At 39.7% G+C, this 20,267-nt stretch overlaps 2 protein-coding genes across 2 annotated transcripts; both read left to right on the top strand.

Moving 5' to 3' along the window:
* Nucleotides 1-1,902: 1,902 nt before the first annotated feature.
* LOC108603966 (hornerin) lies at nucleotides 1,903-15,141 on the top strand. The gene is made up of 14 exons (XM_017993169.1): nucleotides 1,903-2,480; nucleotides 3,817-3,907; nucleotides 9,417-9,808; nucleotides 9,867-9,961; nucleotides 10,027-10,201; nucleotides 10,609-10,964; nucleotides 11,028-12,144; nucleotides 12,202-13,038; nucleotides 13,100-13,243; nucleotides 13,299-13,479; nucleotides 13,542-13,658; nucleotides 13,719-13,842; nucleotides 13,900-14,054; nucleotides 14,122-15,141. The coding sequence occupies exons 1-14, from the start codon at nucleotides 2,461-2,463 to the stop codon at nucleotides 14,344-14,346; spliced, it is 4,029 nt and encodes a 1,342-aa protein (XP_017848658.1). The 5' UTR covers nucleotides 1,903-2,460; the 3' UTR covers nucleotides 14,347-15,141.
* A 2,228-nt stretch (nucleotides 15,142-17,369) lies between these two features.
* LOC108601471 (hematopoietically-expressed homeobox protein hhex) lies at nucleotides 17,370-20,250 on the top strand. The gene is made up of 2 exons (XM_017989370.1): nucleotides 17,370-17,871; nucleotides 19,802-20,250. The coding sequence occupies exons 1-2, from the start codon at nucleotides 17,433-17,435 to the stop codon at nucleotides 20,248-20,250; spliced, it is 888 nt and encodes a 295-aa protein (XP_017844859.1). The 5' UTR covers nucleotides 17,370-17,432.
* Nucleotides 20,251-20,267: the final 17 nt, after the last annotated feature.

Genomic DNA, 20,267 nt, shown 5'->3' on the forward strand with positions numbered 1-20,267 from the left:
TATAGATTATCACTATATATGATGTATACTAATACATAATTTAAGCACTTGAGCTGAGTTTTGCTTATAGCGCAAGTTTTTTTTGTCTATATATGAGGAATTATAACTAGCAATGTCCTGCGGTCCATACACAGTTCGATATTTCTAAAAAAAAAAAAAAAAACAAATAAAGCAAAAGAAAAATAACAATAACTACTTTCTTATACCCACCCAGAAAAAAATATATTATGCATTACTATTTTGGGTGTAATTTTGCCAAGTATCCGCCACAATAATAACACCAACAACGATGAGCACTTTTTCCGATTTGCTCCGAACAATAATATTTTCAATCCTTGCATAATTGAAATAACAAAAGAAAAAAAGAAAACAACAAAAAAATCTTGATACCTAGGATATATACAATGTGTGTGTGTATTTATTTTTAATCTACATAAATGTTGATGGTATTTCCAAAAGACCATTATAAAGGTGTTGTGCTTTTCTAGAATTTTATTAGTAGAAGAAAAAAAAACCGAAATGTTTATTTTTTTGTCACAAAAAAATAAATAAAACTAAAACGTTATATAAAACAACAAAAACAAGAAAACAATTATAATATCTATATATACATGGATATGAATTGAATACCTTTTATACGTGCACTGACATACTTACCTATGATTATACATACATCGGTGTGAATATTTACAAATTATAATCTCAATGAACCGTACTAACAAGGAAGCGGCTTAAGTAATTCTTTCAATTTACCTATCAAAGTCTTTCATTAGTTTTATTTTTTAAGCTTTTACTTCTAGAACTTTGTCAACGTTTATTAGTTTCTTAATTTCAATTATATACTTGAAAAATCAAAAGCTTATCGTAAAGAACATAAAAATAATTGGGAAAATGAATATAATAAAAATATATATAACATAAAGTTTTGCTGTGATTCGTGATGTAGATGTACGTTATACATATATATAAATATATTTAATTATATAAAATGCAATAAATCTTTCAAGCATATAAAAGCATAATTATTCAAAATTATAACAATGGTAACAGATTTAAACGAATCAAAAACAATAAACACCAAAAGAAAAAAAAACAGATATTTTATGCATGAGAATTTCTCCAATAATTGTATGTCATACTCTAACATCACTTGCCTAGAATTGTCTAGGATTATGCAATTTTAAATGTGACTATTATTTTACATTTTTGTAGTCAAAAACCGAGACACTCTTCTAGTACTTGTAAAATCAGTTAACCATAGTATTAAACAAACCTTTTTCAATGACATTGTAATGGTGAGTGGGAGTTTTAATGTTGATTGCAATAAATATAGTTTTCAGTTTTGTATAACTCGCAAAAGTTTCAATAAAATTCAATGAACGTAAAGAAAATAAACTTGTCTTTCTTTTTGTGTGTTTGACTTTGCGCCAAATTAACAGGGGCCTGTTAAAAACTGTTTAATTGTAAGTTTCACAGTTTGTGTTAAGCCTGCTCTCTCGCTTGCACTTATGTTAGGATTAAGTGCGTACTGCACTCTTGTAGATGATACTTGTCGCGTTTATTTAAATGTACGGCAACTCTGTATATAACTTTCATTGGGAAATTGTGGAAAAAGTAACACAAATTTTAGAATGTACGCAGTGTTGTTTTCTATGCTTATGTATATTTAATTAATGCCAATCGTTTTCTCTTTTTCACAGCTTAAAATTGAAATATCTGTTTGCATTTTCAAAAAGGTATAAGCTAGGCGGCTAAAAAAAGTGCTAGATCTAGCTACAACTTGCAGCACTGGTCCAACAATTGAGCAGCTCGCACATCTGATATCTCGCTCGCTCTGCGCTGCTCGCCCTTGTGTTGCGTTTTTTGTTGTTTTTTCTAAAATGGCAGCTGTTTGTTATTGTTTTGTCTCGCCGACGGTCGGTTGAACGCGTAAAGATTGATAAAAATATATTTATTAAGTTAATTAAATATAATAAAATCGTAGGACGTATGTGAGTGTTTTCTTTTTGACGGCGGTGTGCAGTGAATGTTAATGTGCCGAATGAAACAATTGTAAAGCAAACTAATAAACTCAATTAATAGTCATTGAAAGGAAAATGCATTTGCAATTGTGTAAACGAAAAGCTAAACGAAAAAATGGCCTTTAAATTAAACCATAAATGTGAAAGTGTTGACCACGCGTCTGTGAAAAAGGAGTGCGCGTGGTAGCAAAAAAAAGAAGAAAAATCAATTGAAAAAGAAAAATTGCATTTCGCTGCCAGCCCGAAACGGAAAATATATAAGTGTATTAGTTGGAGTAGTAGTCGTCGTCGTCGTAGTAGTAGTGGTGTGGAAAATATTAAGTTGCTGTTAGCTGCGCGAGTTTTGTGGGGTGCAGAAGTAGCAAAAAAGGAGACAGCGACGAAAGTGCCCGTCCCCCCAGCTTTTGCAGCAACCAAGTGGCCAGAAAGCGTTGGAAAAATGAGTTCAAGTTGTGAAAGGTGTGTGCCGTTACACCTATAACTAGCGCCAACAGCAGCAACAACAACAAACACAGGCTATAAATGTTGAAATGTGTACATAGTTACATATAGTATGTACACAATTTGTTAAGAGCGCAACAACTGGGCGCATTGTACTTTGTTTTTGACTTAAATTTATTGTGTTAAAACAAAGCGCCCAACTCAACGTGTACGATGAGAGTGTGAGAGTGTATCTGAAGGCCGAAGGGAGTAGGCGGAGTAGCCAATGCAAAAATGTAAAACGCAATGCAATTGCGTTGAGAGTATCATCCAGCCCCTCCTTTAAGGCGACATAGCCGCAGCTGTCTCTCATTGCGTGTGCGTGTGTATGTGTGTGTGTGTGTGTGCTACCCTTTCGTTTCAAGTAAATGCACGTTGAATTTGAAAATTTATGCAATTTTGGTTTATGGCTAACAATTGCAAAATCGATTTTCTTTCAAGGCGCGGCAACAATTTTGTTTTAGACCCGGTCCCATGCCCCTTTTTAATGCATATGTACAAAGAGAGAGAGAGAGAGAGAGAGCGAGGAAATATGCGGCGCCTGCTCTCTGCACAGACATGTATGTATGTGTGTGTGTGTGTGTAAGGACGGCGAGGCGTTTAAAACTGCAATATCAAATAAGGAAAAACCGGAAAATGTTTGACAAAATATAAGTGTGTGTGAGTGTGAGTGTGATTGTGCGTGTGTGTAGAGAAAACCCACAAGAAGAAGAAGGGGGCAAAAGCAGCAGCACGCACATACACTCACGCACGCACACACACACACATGCACGACAGGCAATCGAAGAATCACGCACAGGGTATTTTCGTTTAGTACTTGCTGTTGTTGTTATTTTTGTTGTGGGTGGTATTTTTACTTTTTTGGGGCGTTTTTCGTGCTTCTCTCTTTTTATACATATACATATACATATATATATATATATATATATATATATATTTATATATATATTATATATATATATATATATATATATATATATATATGTGCATTGCAGCTTATCTTTGAATGAATGAATGAAATATTGAATGAAATGACAAAACTTTAGGTTTTGCGTATGCGCCAAATCTTTTTTTAGTTTGTTGTTGCTCTTAAATCAGTTTGTGTTGTTGTTGTTGTTGTTGTTGTTGCTTTAGCTGCTGCTGCTGCTTATACCAATACAATAACGAATGCTTGTGCATTGCATTCCATAGATGCCTTTTAACTTTAAAATAGCAGCAGCAGCACTGACAGCTCGCATTTTAATATCTTTATTTATGTTACATGTTTCTCTCTCCATTTCTTCTTCGCATTTCGTTGCGTCTTGTAAACTTACAGATTAGAATGGGTAGAAATTATCGAGCCACGCACCAAGGAGCATATGTATGCCAATTTAACAACTGGCGAATGCGTTTGGGATCCACCTGAGGTAAGTTGAACAAAATGATTGTTTATTTATTATTTTTAGAAATAAGTTTATTTTAAAGTTATTTATAACTAAATTTCTGGCTAGGGTATCTTCCAGTCGATTTTTGCTGTCTTGTATATTTTTCGGTTTAATTGACTTGGGTCACATGTTTTGCAAATTTTACAGCAATTTATATGTGCTCAGTGTAGAGTTTGGCCCACTTCGTCAATAGCGTGAACAATGTTAATTAATTGTATTTATAAGACAAATACGAATACAACAATACGCAGAGAAGAAACAATTGCGGAATTACGTATGTGTAACATTTGTGTTTGTCTAGCCATAAGGGCATGCATCTATGAAATAGGTTAATTGCAATTGAGTAAATTTTAATAATTGATTAATTATATACAAATTGTGAGCATTAGTCGTGGAAGCCTTGCAGGCTAAAAATAACATTAATTACTCGCAGCCTTTGAAGCCTTTTGATGGCAAGCAAACACGCCTTAAACAACTTTTGCTTTCTGAGCAAACAGTCATCAGTCTGGCTGGCTGGCTAAACTAAAACGTTGCATGCCACAACACATGGCATTAGCAAAAGGTGTTGCCAGGCTATTAACTTTAGGCGCCTGCCGCATTGTCTGGCCTGGCCTGGCCTGGCCCACAGGTAAACTCAGCTCTCAGAGCAATTCCTTGTATACTGCTGCTGTGTTATGCGGAAGTAGTGAAAATTTTTATTGATTTTTGTTGTTGCTGCTGGTCTGCTGCAATGTCCTCGACTGCGTCCTCGTTTCGCTGATTGCATGCGCGCTGTGTGTGTGTGTGTGAGTGTGAGTTTGTGTGTGTGCATGTTTGCTTAATGAAAAGGTTTATATGCAGCGCAGAAACAAGAAGAAGCAGCACATGGCGCTTGGCTGAATTTGCTTTTCTTTTTTTTTTTGGCTTCTGGGTGTTGTGTCCAATTTATGCTGTGATTTATAGCCGACCCTTTGCAGCTACAAACACAACCAGACACACACACACACACATACACAAATGCATATGTATGAGCATGAGCTTATGCATTGCATACTGGCTGCACTCTTTGTGCTGCGTTGGTGTGTGCGTGTGTGTGTGTGTGGGCCTTTTTTTCGATTTATGTCACTCTCGCTCTCCGTTGAGTCATCCACACTCCCTCTCATTGGCAGCACAGTGTGACCATATTTGAAATTTCAAAACGTAACGGCTACAATGCTACAGTTAATTCAAAATAATAATATTTAGTTTAAAGTTTCGTTCTTTGTTCTTCAACGTTCTACTTAGAGTTTGTCATAGACAAGTGCATAAAGCGTGAATCCTTTTAGCTGCACCATTAAATTCTATGCACAACAGAAAACACACACAGAGACAGATGTGCCCCAAACCCAACAAGCGCCCACCCACTTCATTACAAATGCGCTTTAAATTAGTAACAACTTTATTTTATTGTTGTTGCTCACAAAAGTATTTTTTTTATTTGTTTTAATGACGTCGCCAGTCGCTTTTTCTTCTGCTGCAAACTTTGTCGCATTGTTGTTGCGCTTTTTGTTTGTTTGGTGTCACCAGCACAGACAAGAGCAACTACAACAACAACAACAACAACAACAACAACAGTTGCCTGCGTTCATTGTACGTGATTTGAAATTTATGCACAGCAAGTTGTCTCCACTACTTACTCACTGTCTATTTGTAAATACCCTGGAGCTAATTATTTTATGCAACTAGACAAAGTCAACAGCAGTTTTCAACATAAATATATTTAGAACAACAAATAGCATACACATGTATAACATGTGCAACATATAAAAGCAAAGCTATAAGCAACTTAAGGTTTGTCACATTTCAAAGCAGAGCATCTAATAGTCGTGCTTACTTTTTGAATTTAAAATAACTCTTGTTTTTACTTCCCCTTAGAGCTTAATGCTAAGCACTTGTGTGTGTGCTTTTTTTTTTCATACATTTTGCTCATTTGCCTTTGTAAAACTTCCGGTTAAGAAAGCAACACAAAAAAAAAAAAAAAGAAAAAAGAAAAGAAATAGTTACCCACACGTACGTTTCATGTTACAAAGCAAGCGCATTGTGTGTGTGTGTGTGTGTGTGTAAGCGAGATGGCAGCTACCAAGGTGCACCCTTTGGTGAGACTTGAGGGCTACGCAATCGTCAAAATATTTCAAATTGTTTTCTTAATGTCGCACCATATAGGGTGCCATGGCTTCCTGTCATTGGACAATGTGGGTTAAAGCTGCATAAATTTGTTGCTAATTACAATGACAATTAAATGCTCATAAATATTGCTAATAGTTTCGGAGTAATTAGAGTGTGGTTGAAAGTAAATCAAAGCCAAAGCTAGAAATTGTTGCTCAATTTTCTGCTTTAGCCGCTGAGTCAATGAATTTTTTTGGTTGCAATTGAAATATGAGGGCTGAAGCAACTCAATTAGTGTTAAAAATTCTATGACAACTCAGCGCTTAAAAAATGCTTTTCAAAATACATTATTGTTTATGTTAAGCACATGTTGCTGCATTTTAAGTCTGTGGGGTTACAATTTAAAATGTTTTTGAGTACACAACAACTCAAAGAAAAAAAAGAAGAAAATCTTTTCAAAAATTTGCGCCGCACGCAGCACGCGGCAATTTTATAAATATTTTTTGATGACACATTTAAATTGAATTTGCAGCAATAAGAGCAAATACGACTTTCATGTCTTGTCTCTGTTGCTTGTTGTTGTTGTTGTTGCAGTTAGATGTTATCGCGTTGTTATTTTTGTTTAGCATAAATTATGACCTAATTTATAAATGCCAAATAACAACAACACCAAGAAGCAGCAAAGTAAATTTTAACAATTTAATATTTATAAAACATTTTTGATGTACGGCTCATTTATAACGCTGCTGCTGTTGCTGCTTTATTTTGATCCAGCATGATTCACAAATGTCTTGAGGAGTGGATAGAGGCAGGGGGAGTGGGGATATGGCAACATTACTGACCTCGGCAATAGGCATCACTGATTAGAATTGTGCGTGCCCCACAGTGGCACAACGCGTATGCTCCACATTTTCCAACTGATTAAAAGCTAAATTGTTTTTCAATAAACATTAGAGAGAGCGCAACAATTTCAATGATGAAAATTTCATGCATATGCAACAAATTGGAGCTAATGGCAGCAAAAAAAAGAAAAAGTAGAGCGTGTTATTGGATATTTGATTATCATTAATAAAATACTAAGCAAACTAAATCAAATGATTGATGAGTTCTAACTCTTACACTTACTCATCAGTTATATATGTGGCTGGCTTATTGTTTGCTCGTTTTCAATTATTATAATCCATGTTCTTTTAATTTTTGACAGATTTTCTTTAGGAAAAATCTTTACTGACAACATTTGCTCATTGCGCTAAATTTATACTCAATAGATAGAACGCAAGGCAGGCACAAATAAATTCCATCAATGCGATAAAGATGTAGCCTCATTGCTCTCTTTCTCTGCTGCTCGCTACACATTGTTGCTGCTGTTGTTGTATTTCCATAATTACAAAATATTCGGAATAAAGCACAAGGCCGAAAATGAGGTCGCCGCAGCGCCGTAGAGTGCAGAAGTCCGGAGACAGAGTAGCTGCTGCTCTACGCTTGTTTACAATTTTGACAAAACTGAAAAGCAAGAAATATTTAAACTGCGCAGGCATGTGCCTTAAGTAGATCATTTTAGTCTTATAGTAAGTACATTAAAAATTCGTATATGTGCTAATGCACTAGCTGCCACATTTGGCTGCCGCATGTGGCACGCGCTGGAAAGCTTAGCAATGGGGAGATGCCCACTTATGGCGCAGCTCTTGTCAGTCCAAGCTGACCGAATGATGTACATAGGTATGTACATACATATATATGCTTCACTGACTGACTGACTGACTGACTGACAGCTGGAATCGCAATAATGCAAGAAGCGTAACGCTGTTGCCGCTGACGCTTGACGCTGGGACAGGCCTTGTCCCAATCAACGCTCACTGGCTGCTGCTGCTGCTGTGCCCACAAATTATGCAACTGACGATGAGGCAGTAATGGAAATGGAAATGAAAACCAGAAATGAAAAGCGAACTACACACACACAGAGAGACATACAAATGTGGGCTTAAGCAGTGGGCGGACTGTATTGTTGCTTGTTATCAACAATAGTGACGCAGATTAAAAAACTCAACAACGGCAACAGCAGCAGAAGCAGCAGCAGCAACTGCCTGGGTCAGGGCCTGTCTCGGCCATGTTGCAATTGCGATTGCAATTGTGGGCTGTGCTTTGCCTGGGCTGCCGTAGCAAAAAGTTCAAGGTCAACACTGAAATAACCCTGACTTCACCATGTAGGCCACACGTGTATGCATGTGTGTGTGTGTGTGTGTGAGCGAGAGCGCACTAACGCTTAGAGGTGAAAGCTGGGCGGACACGCGCCTGACATTGCAACTGCGTCGCGTATCCGCACCCGGACTCGAGCTTGTAGTAGCTTGAGTATTGTCAAGGGCTTCTCAACAGCCACTGCCAACATTAAGCAACAATAGATGACAGAGCAGCTGCTGATTAAATCTGCAAACAAACTCTTGAACAGATTAAAAGCAATCAAATATAACAATTTATTTATGCTCAGGTTAATTCTCTTGAAATTTTACTCATTCAGCATTCTCATGCTTGAGACTTGTTTGTTGTTCAAAACGTGCCCGCATCTCACATTACTCGCTGCACTAGTTTATCTCGGCACTGGAATTGGAATTGGAATTGGGTTTATGCTGATGCTACAAATTTGCAATATGATATATGCCGCAGTCAGCAGTGCACGGCTGATATGACAAACAAGCTTTAAATAACAGCAACAAATAATTAATAATTATGTAGAAATGTATACTTATTCATAGCTTTTAAGGAATTTCCTAGGAATTATATATATATGTATTTTAATGAATGAGCTATATATTCATCATAAACTAAACTAAATAAATCACGCAAAATGTTGCTGGATTTTGTGTGATTTATGCTGCATTTAAAAAATGTAATAAAAGTTGTTTGACTTAGAATGGATTTTGGGTTTTGATTTGTTATTAACATTTAGTCTTAGTAAAATTGAATGTAAAGATCAAATTTTCTCATTGGAGAAAATTGTTAAAAATCATTTTTGTTATAAAAAATAAACTGAAAACAGTTGCTTAGTTCATTGAAATAGCTGCACAACTAAATTTGAAAATCAGCTCAACATTTGGCTTAAAGCTCAGCACATTGTGTTTGCCTAGAACTCGAACTTTTGATGACAGAGCTTACAATTAGTTATTACATGTAAGCTTACAAAGTTTAATTAAGTTAAAGCTTTGCACGAGCTGCAGCTTTGTGCTGCGCGTTGATTAGACAAATGCCCCAACACCTTGCAGACTCACTGACACATATATTTATATATATATAGCATATATCTGTATATAGCAAGCTAACACAGTTGTGCGTATGATTTGCTCATAATTCGCTTTTGCGTTTGATATTACAGGATGTGCCAATTAAGCGCACAGACTCATCGCAGTGGTGGGAATTGTTTGATACGAATACTCAGCGCTTCTATTACTACAATGCGGCTACGCAGAAAACCGTGTGGCATCGGCCCAGCAAGTGTGATATCATACCGCTGGCCAAGCTGCAGACGCTCAAGCAGAACACCGATCCCAGCGAGCGGCGTGAGCACACCACGCCACAGAAGCAATCGTCGCAGTCAAGGCAACAGCAACAGCCACAATTGGCGTCGCCCATGTCGTCGGCAAATAAGAAAACTGGGCGTAGTCAGCGCAGCAGTGGCAACGGCACTGTGGCCAGCTCCGAGGAGAAACTGTCCAGCTCCACGGGTAATGAAATGATCTCTAGTCCGCGTGGCCGCCAAAGCTTTCGGTAAGTGAAAAGTACGCATTGCTTTAAAGTCTTTTTTTAACGCCATTTTTCATTACAGTGTCGGCACGGGTGATTCATCCCGTTCCATGGATATGCAGCAGCCATCGCATCAACAGCAGCAACAACAGGCATATGCCTCTCGTCGCTCCCAAGGTAGGCGCAGCTGACGTCATCACATGACTCATACACTCATCCCTTTTCTTTTGTTCGCTGCGCAGACTCGTGTAACCACTACAAGGAATCTGGCAAATCCAGCGACTCCAGCCTGTCCAGTGCTCATGGCTATCGCCGCTTTAATGATGCCGCCAATGGGGGGCCCAGCGCTCATGCGGATGGACTGCGGCTGGGCTCGTTGCAAAAACAAGCACGCGCAGCTGGCAAGGATAATGGCGCGTAAGTTGCAATTAAAGTCACATAAACAAATAACTGGGTTACAGGCCAAATATTAGAGATGCCAACAATGCTTATGCGCATTAGATATATTAATATTTATCAGAGATATAAAACTGGCTGAAATTCAGTTTTGATTTAATTAAAACTGAATTCATTCTTTTAAATTCTAATTACAACTGAATGCAGCTTTTCGGTTTAATTCAAATTTAATACATTTAATTGAATATATTATATTATATATACGATTAATACAAGTGCCAATTTGTATTTATAGCTAGTTGCTTATGCTTTGGTTTGGTTTGGTTGGTAGCTCATGCCTAACATTACACACATTCATTTTCACTTGACACACGCAACTCAATTGCCAATCTTTGACTCTCTCTCTCTCTCTGTCATCATCATCACAGCTTTGAAATGCTGCAAGAAAGCGTAAGCGCACATAATTTACCGCATGGCTTGTCATCGGCCTCCACGGGCTTCGTTGGTGGTAGTGGTGGCGTCCCAGACAACAAGTACTTTGATCATCAGCTGCTGCCTGGTCATATGCAGGGCTATTGCTCCTCGAAGTCATCCGATATTGCCTCACCAACACATTCGATAAATACGCCGCAGGCGCAGAAGAAGAAAATCTCACCCGTTGATGAGCGACAATACAACTACGCACAACAGCAACAGCAACAGCAGCAGCAACAACAACGCAACTCACAACGTGCAGCAGCTGGAGCTGGTGGTGTTGGCAAAGCTTTTGGTGCAGCCATGGCTGGTAACTAGTCGTAGTTGCTTTCGCTTGCTCAGTTCATTACATAGTTTCCTTTTTATGTTGCAGATCGCGAGTACAAAGTATCGCTGGCACGCTCTGGCAGTTTTATGTCCTCGTCCATTAATCCTGCCGCTGCCGGACATCACAGTAAATCGTATCGCAAGAGCAGTGCCGAGGCCAATGGCGGCGGCGGCGGTGGTGCTGCCAGTGATGACTCCATGCATGAGAAATACTTCAAGTCGGTGGAGAACACGCCGCTGTCGCGTCGCCGTCACACAACCAATGCCAAGAGTCATGGCAGCGGTGGCGGCGGCGCCAGTGGCAGCAATACAGCCACCAGCACCGCCGGCAGCGGCAGCAGCAGTCACAAGAAGCACTCGAGCGACTCCAGTCCACAGAGTCCCATCAGTCCGCAGACGAAGAGTTCGCGTCAGGCCAAGACCAGCGCTACGAATCCGCCGCCGCAGCTGCAGCTGCAGCATTCACCGCGCATCCAAGAGCCCGGCTGTGGCATGGATTTGCTCAGCTTGGAGCGCATATCGCTGGGCAAGCCAGGCCCTGTTTCGCCCAGCGGCAACTCTGATAATCTGGGCATGATGACGCACTCGTCGCGCGGCTCCAACGACTCGGCAGCCAGGCAGCGTCAGCGTTCGAACAACTCAACTGCAAATCGCTCGCAGACACATCACTTGGCCAGCGGTCAGGGCTCGCTGCGGCACAGCGCCAGCTCCAGTCTGGACAAGCGTGGCTATCAGATGCTGCAGAGCGGCAGCGGCAGCGACTCGCGCCGCCACAAGACGCCGCAACATTTGCAGGCGGACAACAGCGATGTGGAGTACGACAACGGCAACATTTCGCCGCTGTATAGCAACTGTGGTCAGGAGATGCCGCATTTGCTGCCCCTCAAGCATTATATTCGAGAGCAGGCCAAGCTGTTTGGTCGCTATGATTATGGTGCTGATGGCGCTGGCGACTCGGACTCCTATCACTCGGATAGTCAGTCGGAGCATTCGCTGTCGGGGCATGAGCCAGACAATGAGGACTCTGACGGCGGCTCTGACTCGCATGGCGGCTACTTGGAGCATAATTATGGCATGATTGATGACTATGCCAACATGGGCGACAGCGCCTCCTACTATGCGTATCAGTATCCGCCCTACGATCCAGCTGGACGTGAAGAAATGTAAGCTGTACCAAACATATGTAATTGAGCTATAATATTAACTTTTGTTTGTTGCAGTTCCGATAATGTGGAGGCTGTGCTGGATAGTATTGGTGGCAACACAGAGCCCACAGCAGCGGCGACCAAGCCAAAGCCACGCTATCAGATCTCATACTATGACACAGTCTCGCACAGTCCATCCTCCTCCTCCACGGTGGCGCCGGGCCATCAGTATAATCAGCAGCTGTACTCTAATACGCCAGCGTATCCGTATCATGGACATGGCTTGGGTCAGCCACCAGCACCACCACACCAGCAGCAGCTGCATTTGGATCCCAGCGATGCAGCCAGCGCCAAGCAGAAACAATCGCAGACGCTGCCCTCACCAAATCGTCAAATCTCACGTTTGGCCAAAGATGACGCCAGCCATGGGCAGCCACAGCAGCAGCAGCAACAGTCACCACAACAACATCAGCATCAGCAGCAGCACCAGCAACAGCCACAGCAGCATATGTCGAGTCTTAATCGTGGCCCTGTTGCCAATCACAAGCTGAATCCGCCATCGCTTAAGCCCACCATACAACAGATCTTTCCGCCCAGCGAGCGTGCGCCTGGTGCCACAACGCTGGCCTGCATGAAGGAATGTGATATTGAAAAGTTTGCCGCAGACAATCTCAATCTGCACTCCAAGGGTATTTTTCGCAAAAAGGCTTCAGTGCGTGATATGCTCAGCTGGACACAGGAGGCCATAAGCCGGCCCATGTTGGCGCTCTCGCGCGACAAGGCTGACAAAAAGACAGCGATGGAGCTGTTCAAGCTGGTGCAAATCTATATGGGCGATCGCAAGGCGCGCCAGGGCATGAGCCTAAACTCCGTGGCCATAGACATCATAACCGCCTCATTGCCACAGCAGCAGTGAGTAATCTGTAATTCACACACAGTTAAATGTTTATTAATTGCAAATTAATCCTTGCAGATTGCGTGATGAGCTTTATGTGCAGCTCTGTCGCCAGACGACGGAGAATCCCAAGCGTGAGTCGCTCATACGCGGCTGGGAGTTAATGGCCATATGTTTGTCCTTTGTGCCGCCCTCGCCCACGTTTCAACCAACGCTGCTCAAGTAAATTTCAAGCATTTTGTCTATGTTAATTTATTCTAATGCGCCTGCTTTGCAGCTATGTTAATCGTCATCGTGATCCATCGTTTGCCACTGGCTTTATGGAGGTTTGTAAATGGCCCATACATGTGCAGATCTCGCACTATGCCACTGTTTGCTGTCGTCGCTTGGATCGCATAGGCAGCAGTGGTCGTCGCTTGGCCAAGAAGCCCTCCGGGGATGAAGTGGAGCAAGCGCGCGTAAGCTTCAACAATTGCATATTGTAATGCATTAATATTAATTTAATCATTTTGTTATCTAGCAACAAATTTTGCGCAATAGCATGTTTGGCAATACACTGGGCGAGGTTATGGAGCTGCAAAAGGACAAATTTCCGTTTAGAAAATTGCCCTGGATACAAACTACGCTTTCGGAGCATGTTAGTTAAACTAAATATCAAACAATATTATAGCTATTTAATATACTGTCGTATTTGTAGGTACTGCTGCTTAATGGCAAGCAAACTGAGGGCATCTTTCGTGTATCCGCCGATGTGGATGAGGTCAATTGCATGAAGAATCGTTTGGATCGCTGGGATGTGCCTGACTATACAAACAACATGGGTAAATTGTTAAACTGCACAGCACTTACACTATGCTAAATTTTATTCTATTGCTTAGTTGATGCACATGCGCCTGCTAGTTTGCTTAAGCTGTGGTATCGCGAACTGTATGATCCGCTTATACCCGATGACTACTATGAGGATTGCGTGAATACTGAGGATCCCGATAAAGCCAAAGAAATAGTTAATAAGTTACCCCAAATTAATCAGCTGGTGAGTAGAGTTAACTAACAAAGCTGCTGCCACTTGCTAATAATTTATTTTCTCTACTGCCAACTAGGTTCTAACGTATCTAATACATTTTCTGCAACAATTCTCAAACTCTGATGTGGTCAGCTGCACTAAAATGGACTCTTCGAATCTGGCTATGGTGTTTGCGCCAAATTGTCTGCGCTGCACTTCAGATGATCCCAAGGTGATACTGGAGAATGCGCGCAAAGAGATGTCCTTTATACATGTGCTCATCCAGCATATGGATACAACGCATGTGGCCAATCTGGTGTAGAGCTGCTTGAAAAACAACCAATGATTATACCTACCTACTTATATATATTATATATAAATAATATGTAAACGTTATTAGCCTATCCTAACAAACTTACCCTATGCTATTGAAACTTGTAACTTGAATTTGTATTTCTACAAAAGTGTGAAAATGTAGCACAGACAATGTGCTGCTAAAAACTAACTCCTAACTTTAACTTTAACTACCTATACTTTACTTTTGCTACTCGAATTTTTCTTACTACTTATTCAAATAATTTTAACAACAAAACGCCTATACCGCTTTAATATAGCAAGAAACCGAAACAAATACTCACAAATTTGTCAGCAATGTAACGTGTAGTGCTTTTGAAACCAAAAACTAAAAATTTAATTGAATTTGAATAATTGAACTGTAAACTAATTGTGTGCATGCAATTATAGTTTAATTTGTTTGTTTCCAAACATAATTTATGAAATTTAAAGCAAAATACTCAACACTCAAGCTTCTAAATGAGTGTACTGCAAAAGATGCCAGTATACAAATCAATAAATTAAACATGAAAAATTTGCTTAAAAACTTAGTGCTATAAACACACAATATACAACACAAAAAGTATTTATTCGTATGCATAAATTAATTAATAAATATATATATACATATGTTATACAGTGCAACAGAATTATCAAGTGAGGTACACTGAAAGCTAAGCAAGCGTTAATCTATAGGATACCAAACTATAAGAGCAATTGAACATATATAAATATGTGTGTATGTATGTAAAACCCGAACGAGTTCGATTTAAAGCATGAGAGTGAATAAAGTTATATAAATATTAAAAACAAACACACTTAAACAATTAGATTTTGATGAATTGCTGGCTGACTGACCATCAAGCATAGCTGTCATTGAGTTATAGCTAGCTGACGCTACTTATCACATGTCGGGCATTCATTTTCTTCGACATATATCAAATTAAAAGAACTCTTCGCTTACAACACAATTGTGCGCAGCGAATTTATGCCCAATTTTAAAGTCATTTCCAGCCGTTTGTCTCTGATAATTGCTAATAATTTAGTGTCATTTGACGAACTTAAGCCAGCCATCAACAAAATATTATCATTTATTTGCCAACAACAATTATTTGGGCCACCAGTGACCGATCAATTCCCCCCGCGCAGGCCAAACGAAAATCAAAAACGACTGCATTATCAGGTCTTAATGTTTAGTTGGCTTTTCGATTTCAATTTCATATGTACTTTTAATTATTTATGTATTTTTCCATTGGGGGTGGCTTGCTACTTTATTTTTTATCAAGGTTCATTATTTGGTAATTTGTGTAAGCACAAAATTTGGGAGTATAATGCAATTATAAGGCCAGCGATTGTCATACAGTAATCATATTTAAATTTTAATTGTGATTCATGCATATAAAAGTTAAATTGTTGAGCATAATGTAAAATAAAAACGTAGCATACATATGGGCGCCCTTAAATCTGGTAAGTAACAATCTAGCGATAAGCAATATAACTTTCGTCGAGTAGTTTTGTTAATAAAAATCCACAATCCTATAAATTAGTCAATTTATGCATCATCATGTGTATGAGCCCAAACTAGTTGCTTTCTAAGAAATTAAACTAGAAATACATGAGTTTTTATTGTGAAACTTCCGCTTAGTCAACATTTATTTTTATGACACAATCGTAGAAATTACCAATTAGCAATTAGGCTATTATAAAGTGAATTGGTCTAGTAAAATTATTTAATACCAAATATTTTAGATATACAAAAAGGCAAGTTTCGAATAGTTACAACAATTTACTAACAATAAGTTTCTCAGTTTTAAATTCATGGCTTGTTTTGGTTATAGCAGAGACCACAAAACTGGGTACAACATATAACAGTTAAGTAAACAACAATAACAACAATTAAGCGCATTTATTTTATACTACATATTATCTCTAACGAAATGCCCGAAATCAGAAGTAATCCATCATCTCAAAGGCTTATAGGGGAACCCGAGTGCGCCTGATAAGCGACCGCACCAAAGTTCTCTCTCTTCGTTATACAAACATCTAAACTGTTACGAAAGTCCAAACTGCCGAAAATAAGGCAGCAGAGGCTCATATTATGAGGGGCGATTACTCAATCAAAGCAATGGCGACTGAGAGAGAAAGAGAAGCTATTGGTGAGTTTAATTTGTTTACAACTGTAGTAAATAAATTCGTGTAAATGCTCTACACATAAAAAAAATTCAAAAACTAAATGATCAGTGCATAAATTTGTGATTTTGCTTGTAAGCTAATTAATAATGCTTGCTCAATAGGGTTCAATTAGTATTAGTAGGTTTTTTCGAAATTGATTATTCTGCTTAGCTAAGAGTATACGCAAGTGAGCGGTAACAGGAATAACGACATCAATGAATCGATAAGCGGGTGATTAACAATTACTCGATCAAACGCACCGACATTATTGGTAGTGAGAGCGAGAGAGCACTTGTATCGCTCGGCTAGTCCGTGAACAGTATGTTTAATAAGCCTCGAGTGTTTTGATTTATATGACTGGTGGATCGGATCGGCGATTGGAGGCAACGTCAACGACTACGACGACGACGACGACGACAACGACAACGACAACGACAACGAGCCAAGCACCGAATAGCGAACCAACAGCTAGTCAAGTGCTGCGGCTCGTTGTCTGCACAAATGTATTGGATGTGGTATTGTGGGCTAGAGAGCCATCGGTGCGATTGGAGCGCCTTCGTTGACAGGCCGCCTGCCGATTGAACGGTGGAAGGTAAATGGTAAACGGTGTAGAGTGTAGGGTGTAGGGTGGTGGCGACGTTATCTATGATAGTAGCTCATTCATTATCTATATACATTCATATCTACATACCGCCGCTATATTATTGTTAATATAGATATCTACCCATTAGCACCACATTATATGTATATGTACAATCTATTATATTCTGTGAAATCTGATTTAGTACAATTTATTGGGCCCTGGAACGGTCAACAATTAGTTCACCGCCTGCGCCCGTTGCAGTCACTACGTTTCCGCTCCCGGTACAACGCGCTGGATATCGTTCCACATATCGCGCCAACATGGATAACAGCCTCAAAGCAAATAAATCTGCATTCTCCATTGATAATATACTGGAGCATAAAACGGAGTTTGCAAAGCGACAACTAACAAGCCAAACAACAGCCACAACACCTGTTGCCACAAGCTCGCCCACAGCCTTTACACCCACCGCCACATCCAGCCCAGCATCCATCTATGATTTATCGCGTGAAGCAGCAGCCGCTCAATATGCGCTCAAGAATCTGGAGCCAAGCACAGCAACGCTGCTATCGCCCACAAGCCTGCGCTTCAATACGCTCTACTCAGATCCAGCCTCATTATTCTATCAGCAAATGCTGAATCTGCAAAAGAATTCTACGCTCTTCATGCCACATTTTCAAGCTGCAGCAGTGGCAGCTGCCGCCGCCGCTCAGCCAACGGCCTATTGTGATCAATATAGTCCGTTTCTGGATTGTGAAGGTGAGTCACCGATATATGTAAAACTAATCCCTAATTAATTTCATTAGTACATGCTAGCAAGTTATACAGTGTGACTCATAAAAAAAAATACATCATGACAGTGCGATATAGATATAAAATTAATAATCTACAATGAGCTGAAATATTAAAGTCCAATGCTTTGCAATTATTAGTACTAGTGCTACTAGTATCTCTCAAGCGACTTTAAGGACAAATAGTTGTGTTTTGTATTTACTAACAAGCCTATAATGAAAGAATTCTTAGCTGCCTTTAGTTTCTTCAAGTTCAAGTCAATGAACTTGCATGCAAAGCTCATTATTCCTGCTAGGGTTTATTTATCGAATTGCATTAACAATGAATTTATATTCAAATGCATTTCACACAATTTTCGTAGGCTAGACTTTAATATACTTTGATAAGAACACCAAAAATTTGATTAATGTGCATTGATGTTTGTCAAAGTCAAGTGCTGGCGCCAATGGCACTTGAATGCAACCCCAACTCCATCTCCAATATGCAACTATTGCTGTCGTTCCCAGTGTGCAGTGTGTTGGCAGAGATTAGTAGTTTAATATATGAAAGCATAAGTTGGACTATTCCAACCCTTTGACTGAAGCTATCGTTGCTGTCAGCGTCAACATAAATACAACACGCATTATTTTTGGGAGCCTTATCAAAATGACAAATATTTGAAATTGAGGTGAGCGTCAGACAAACTAAAAGGGGTATATGGCATATGTAGAAGCGTTTGCGCTGTGGGAAATATACACAGACTAAGCTTAGCATAAATAATAATTAGTTGTTAGCAACGCTGCTTGTTACTCTAAAGAACTTTAATTGTTTTTCAACTAACTGGCAGAGCATTTACTTTTAGCATAGCACATATGGCTTTATATAAATTGTAGCTTATCTAAAAGCAAAGTGCTATTAGAGGCGATTAATAGGCGCTGTCCATCATCTTCTGATAGGCGCTGGCAATTCTGATTCCGATTGAGATAAGCCCACAACGCTGTCATCCAACTGAACAATCATGTTTAATTGTGATAATAAGCGCAGATGTCGTAGCTACTTCATTCAATTTTATGAACGATTAACAGCGAATTGTTCTCAAGTGCAGCAAACTAAATAAACGTAAAGTAAAATATTAAATGGACTTAGACTGTGGGCTTATCACACAACACGCCACTTAATAAAAATAAATCTTAATTATTGTATTTGTGCAATTTAACTACCGTTTATTTATAAACATTTCGTTCGGCTCGTGTTGAGGTCATGAGACACTAGAATGGACTGCTTATATCAGCGTCTTTCAATTTTAATCGTGCGATTTCTTTTATTGCAAATAACTCTAATTTGTATTGTATATTTTAGTTGCCAAAATGACTTACTTTTTTTATTTTGGTAGCAGTCGAGGCAGCTTATCACACAGGCGAACCACTCGACAGCGCTTGTTCGGAATTGGTGGGGCGCATATATAGTATAGCCGAATTACTTGTCAAACAGCTGCCTGATAACAATTATGGCAATTAATTCCCTCCTCAATTACGCCAGCACACTCTCACACAAATAAACACAAGTACATGTGTATTGGCAATTGCCGACTATTTGCCCTGCGCCGCCATTTACAACTGTGGGCGTTTACAGTTGTGTTAGAAAGAGATGCACGCTCTCAGCGTTGACAGCCAATCAGCATTCAAAGATTTCAGCTTTGCATATAAACAAATTGCAATGGAAATTAAAGTTGCGCAGTAAAAATATAAAATAATAAGATAATTGAATTTCTGTTTATTGGCGTTTTTAATTTGATATTGCATTTACATAAAAAGCCTAATTTCTGACTTTTCTCAGACCACAGAGCGTATACTTTATTTATAAATTTAACCATTTAATTTGTACACACATTAAAGTGAGTTTCACTTATTTTTTTCAGGCTTTAATAATCCGGCAGCAGCGGCCGCTCTCTATTGCAATGCAGCCTATCCGGCGGCTAGTTTCTATATGTCAAATTTTGGTGTAAAGCGCAAGGGCGGACAAATCCGTTTCACATCGCAGCAGACGAAAAATCTCGAGAATCGTTTCTGCAGCTCAAAGTATCTGTCGCCGGAGGAGCGACGCGGCCTGGCGCTGCAGCTCAAGCTGACGGACCGTCAGGTGAAAACATGGTTCCAGAATCGCCGCGCCAAATGGCGAAGAGCCAATCAGAGCAAACGCAATGCAGCCGGCAACGCCCACAGCAACAGCACAGTGCCGCCCAGTAGCAGTTCCACCACCGAGACAGCCAGAAATGTGACACAGGCGCCCAGTGATGATGAGGACCGCATGTATCTGTCCGAGGAAGACTCAGAGGATGATGAAGACGAGCCCGTCAAATGCAGCTAATTTAATTTAAGTTTTAG

This window comes from Drosophila busckii, chromosome 3R (genome assembly GCF_011750605.1).
Source record: "Drosophila busckii strain San Diego stock center, stock number 13000-0081.31 chromosome 3R, ASM1175060v1, whole genome shotgun sequence".
NCBI lineage: Eukaryota > Metazoa > Arthropoda > Insecta > Diptera > Drosophilidae > Drosophila > Drosophila busckii.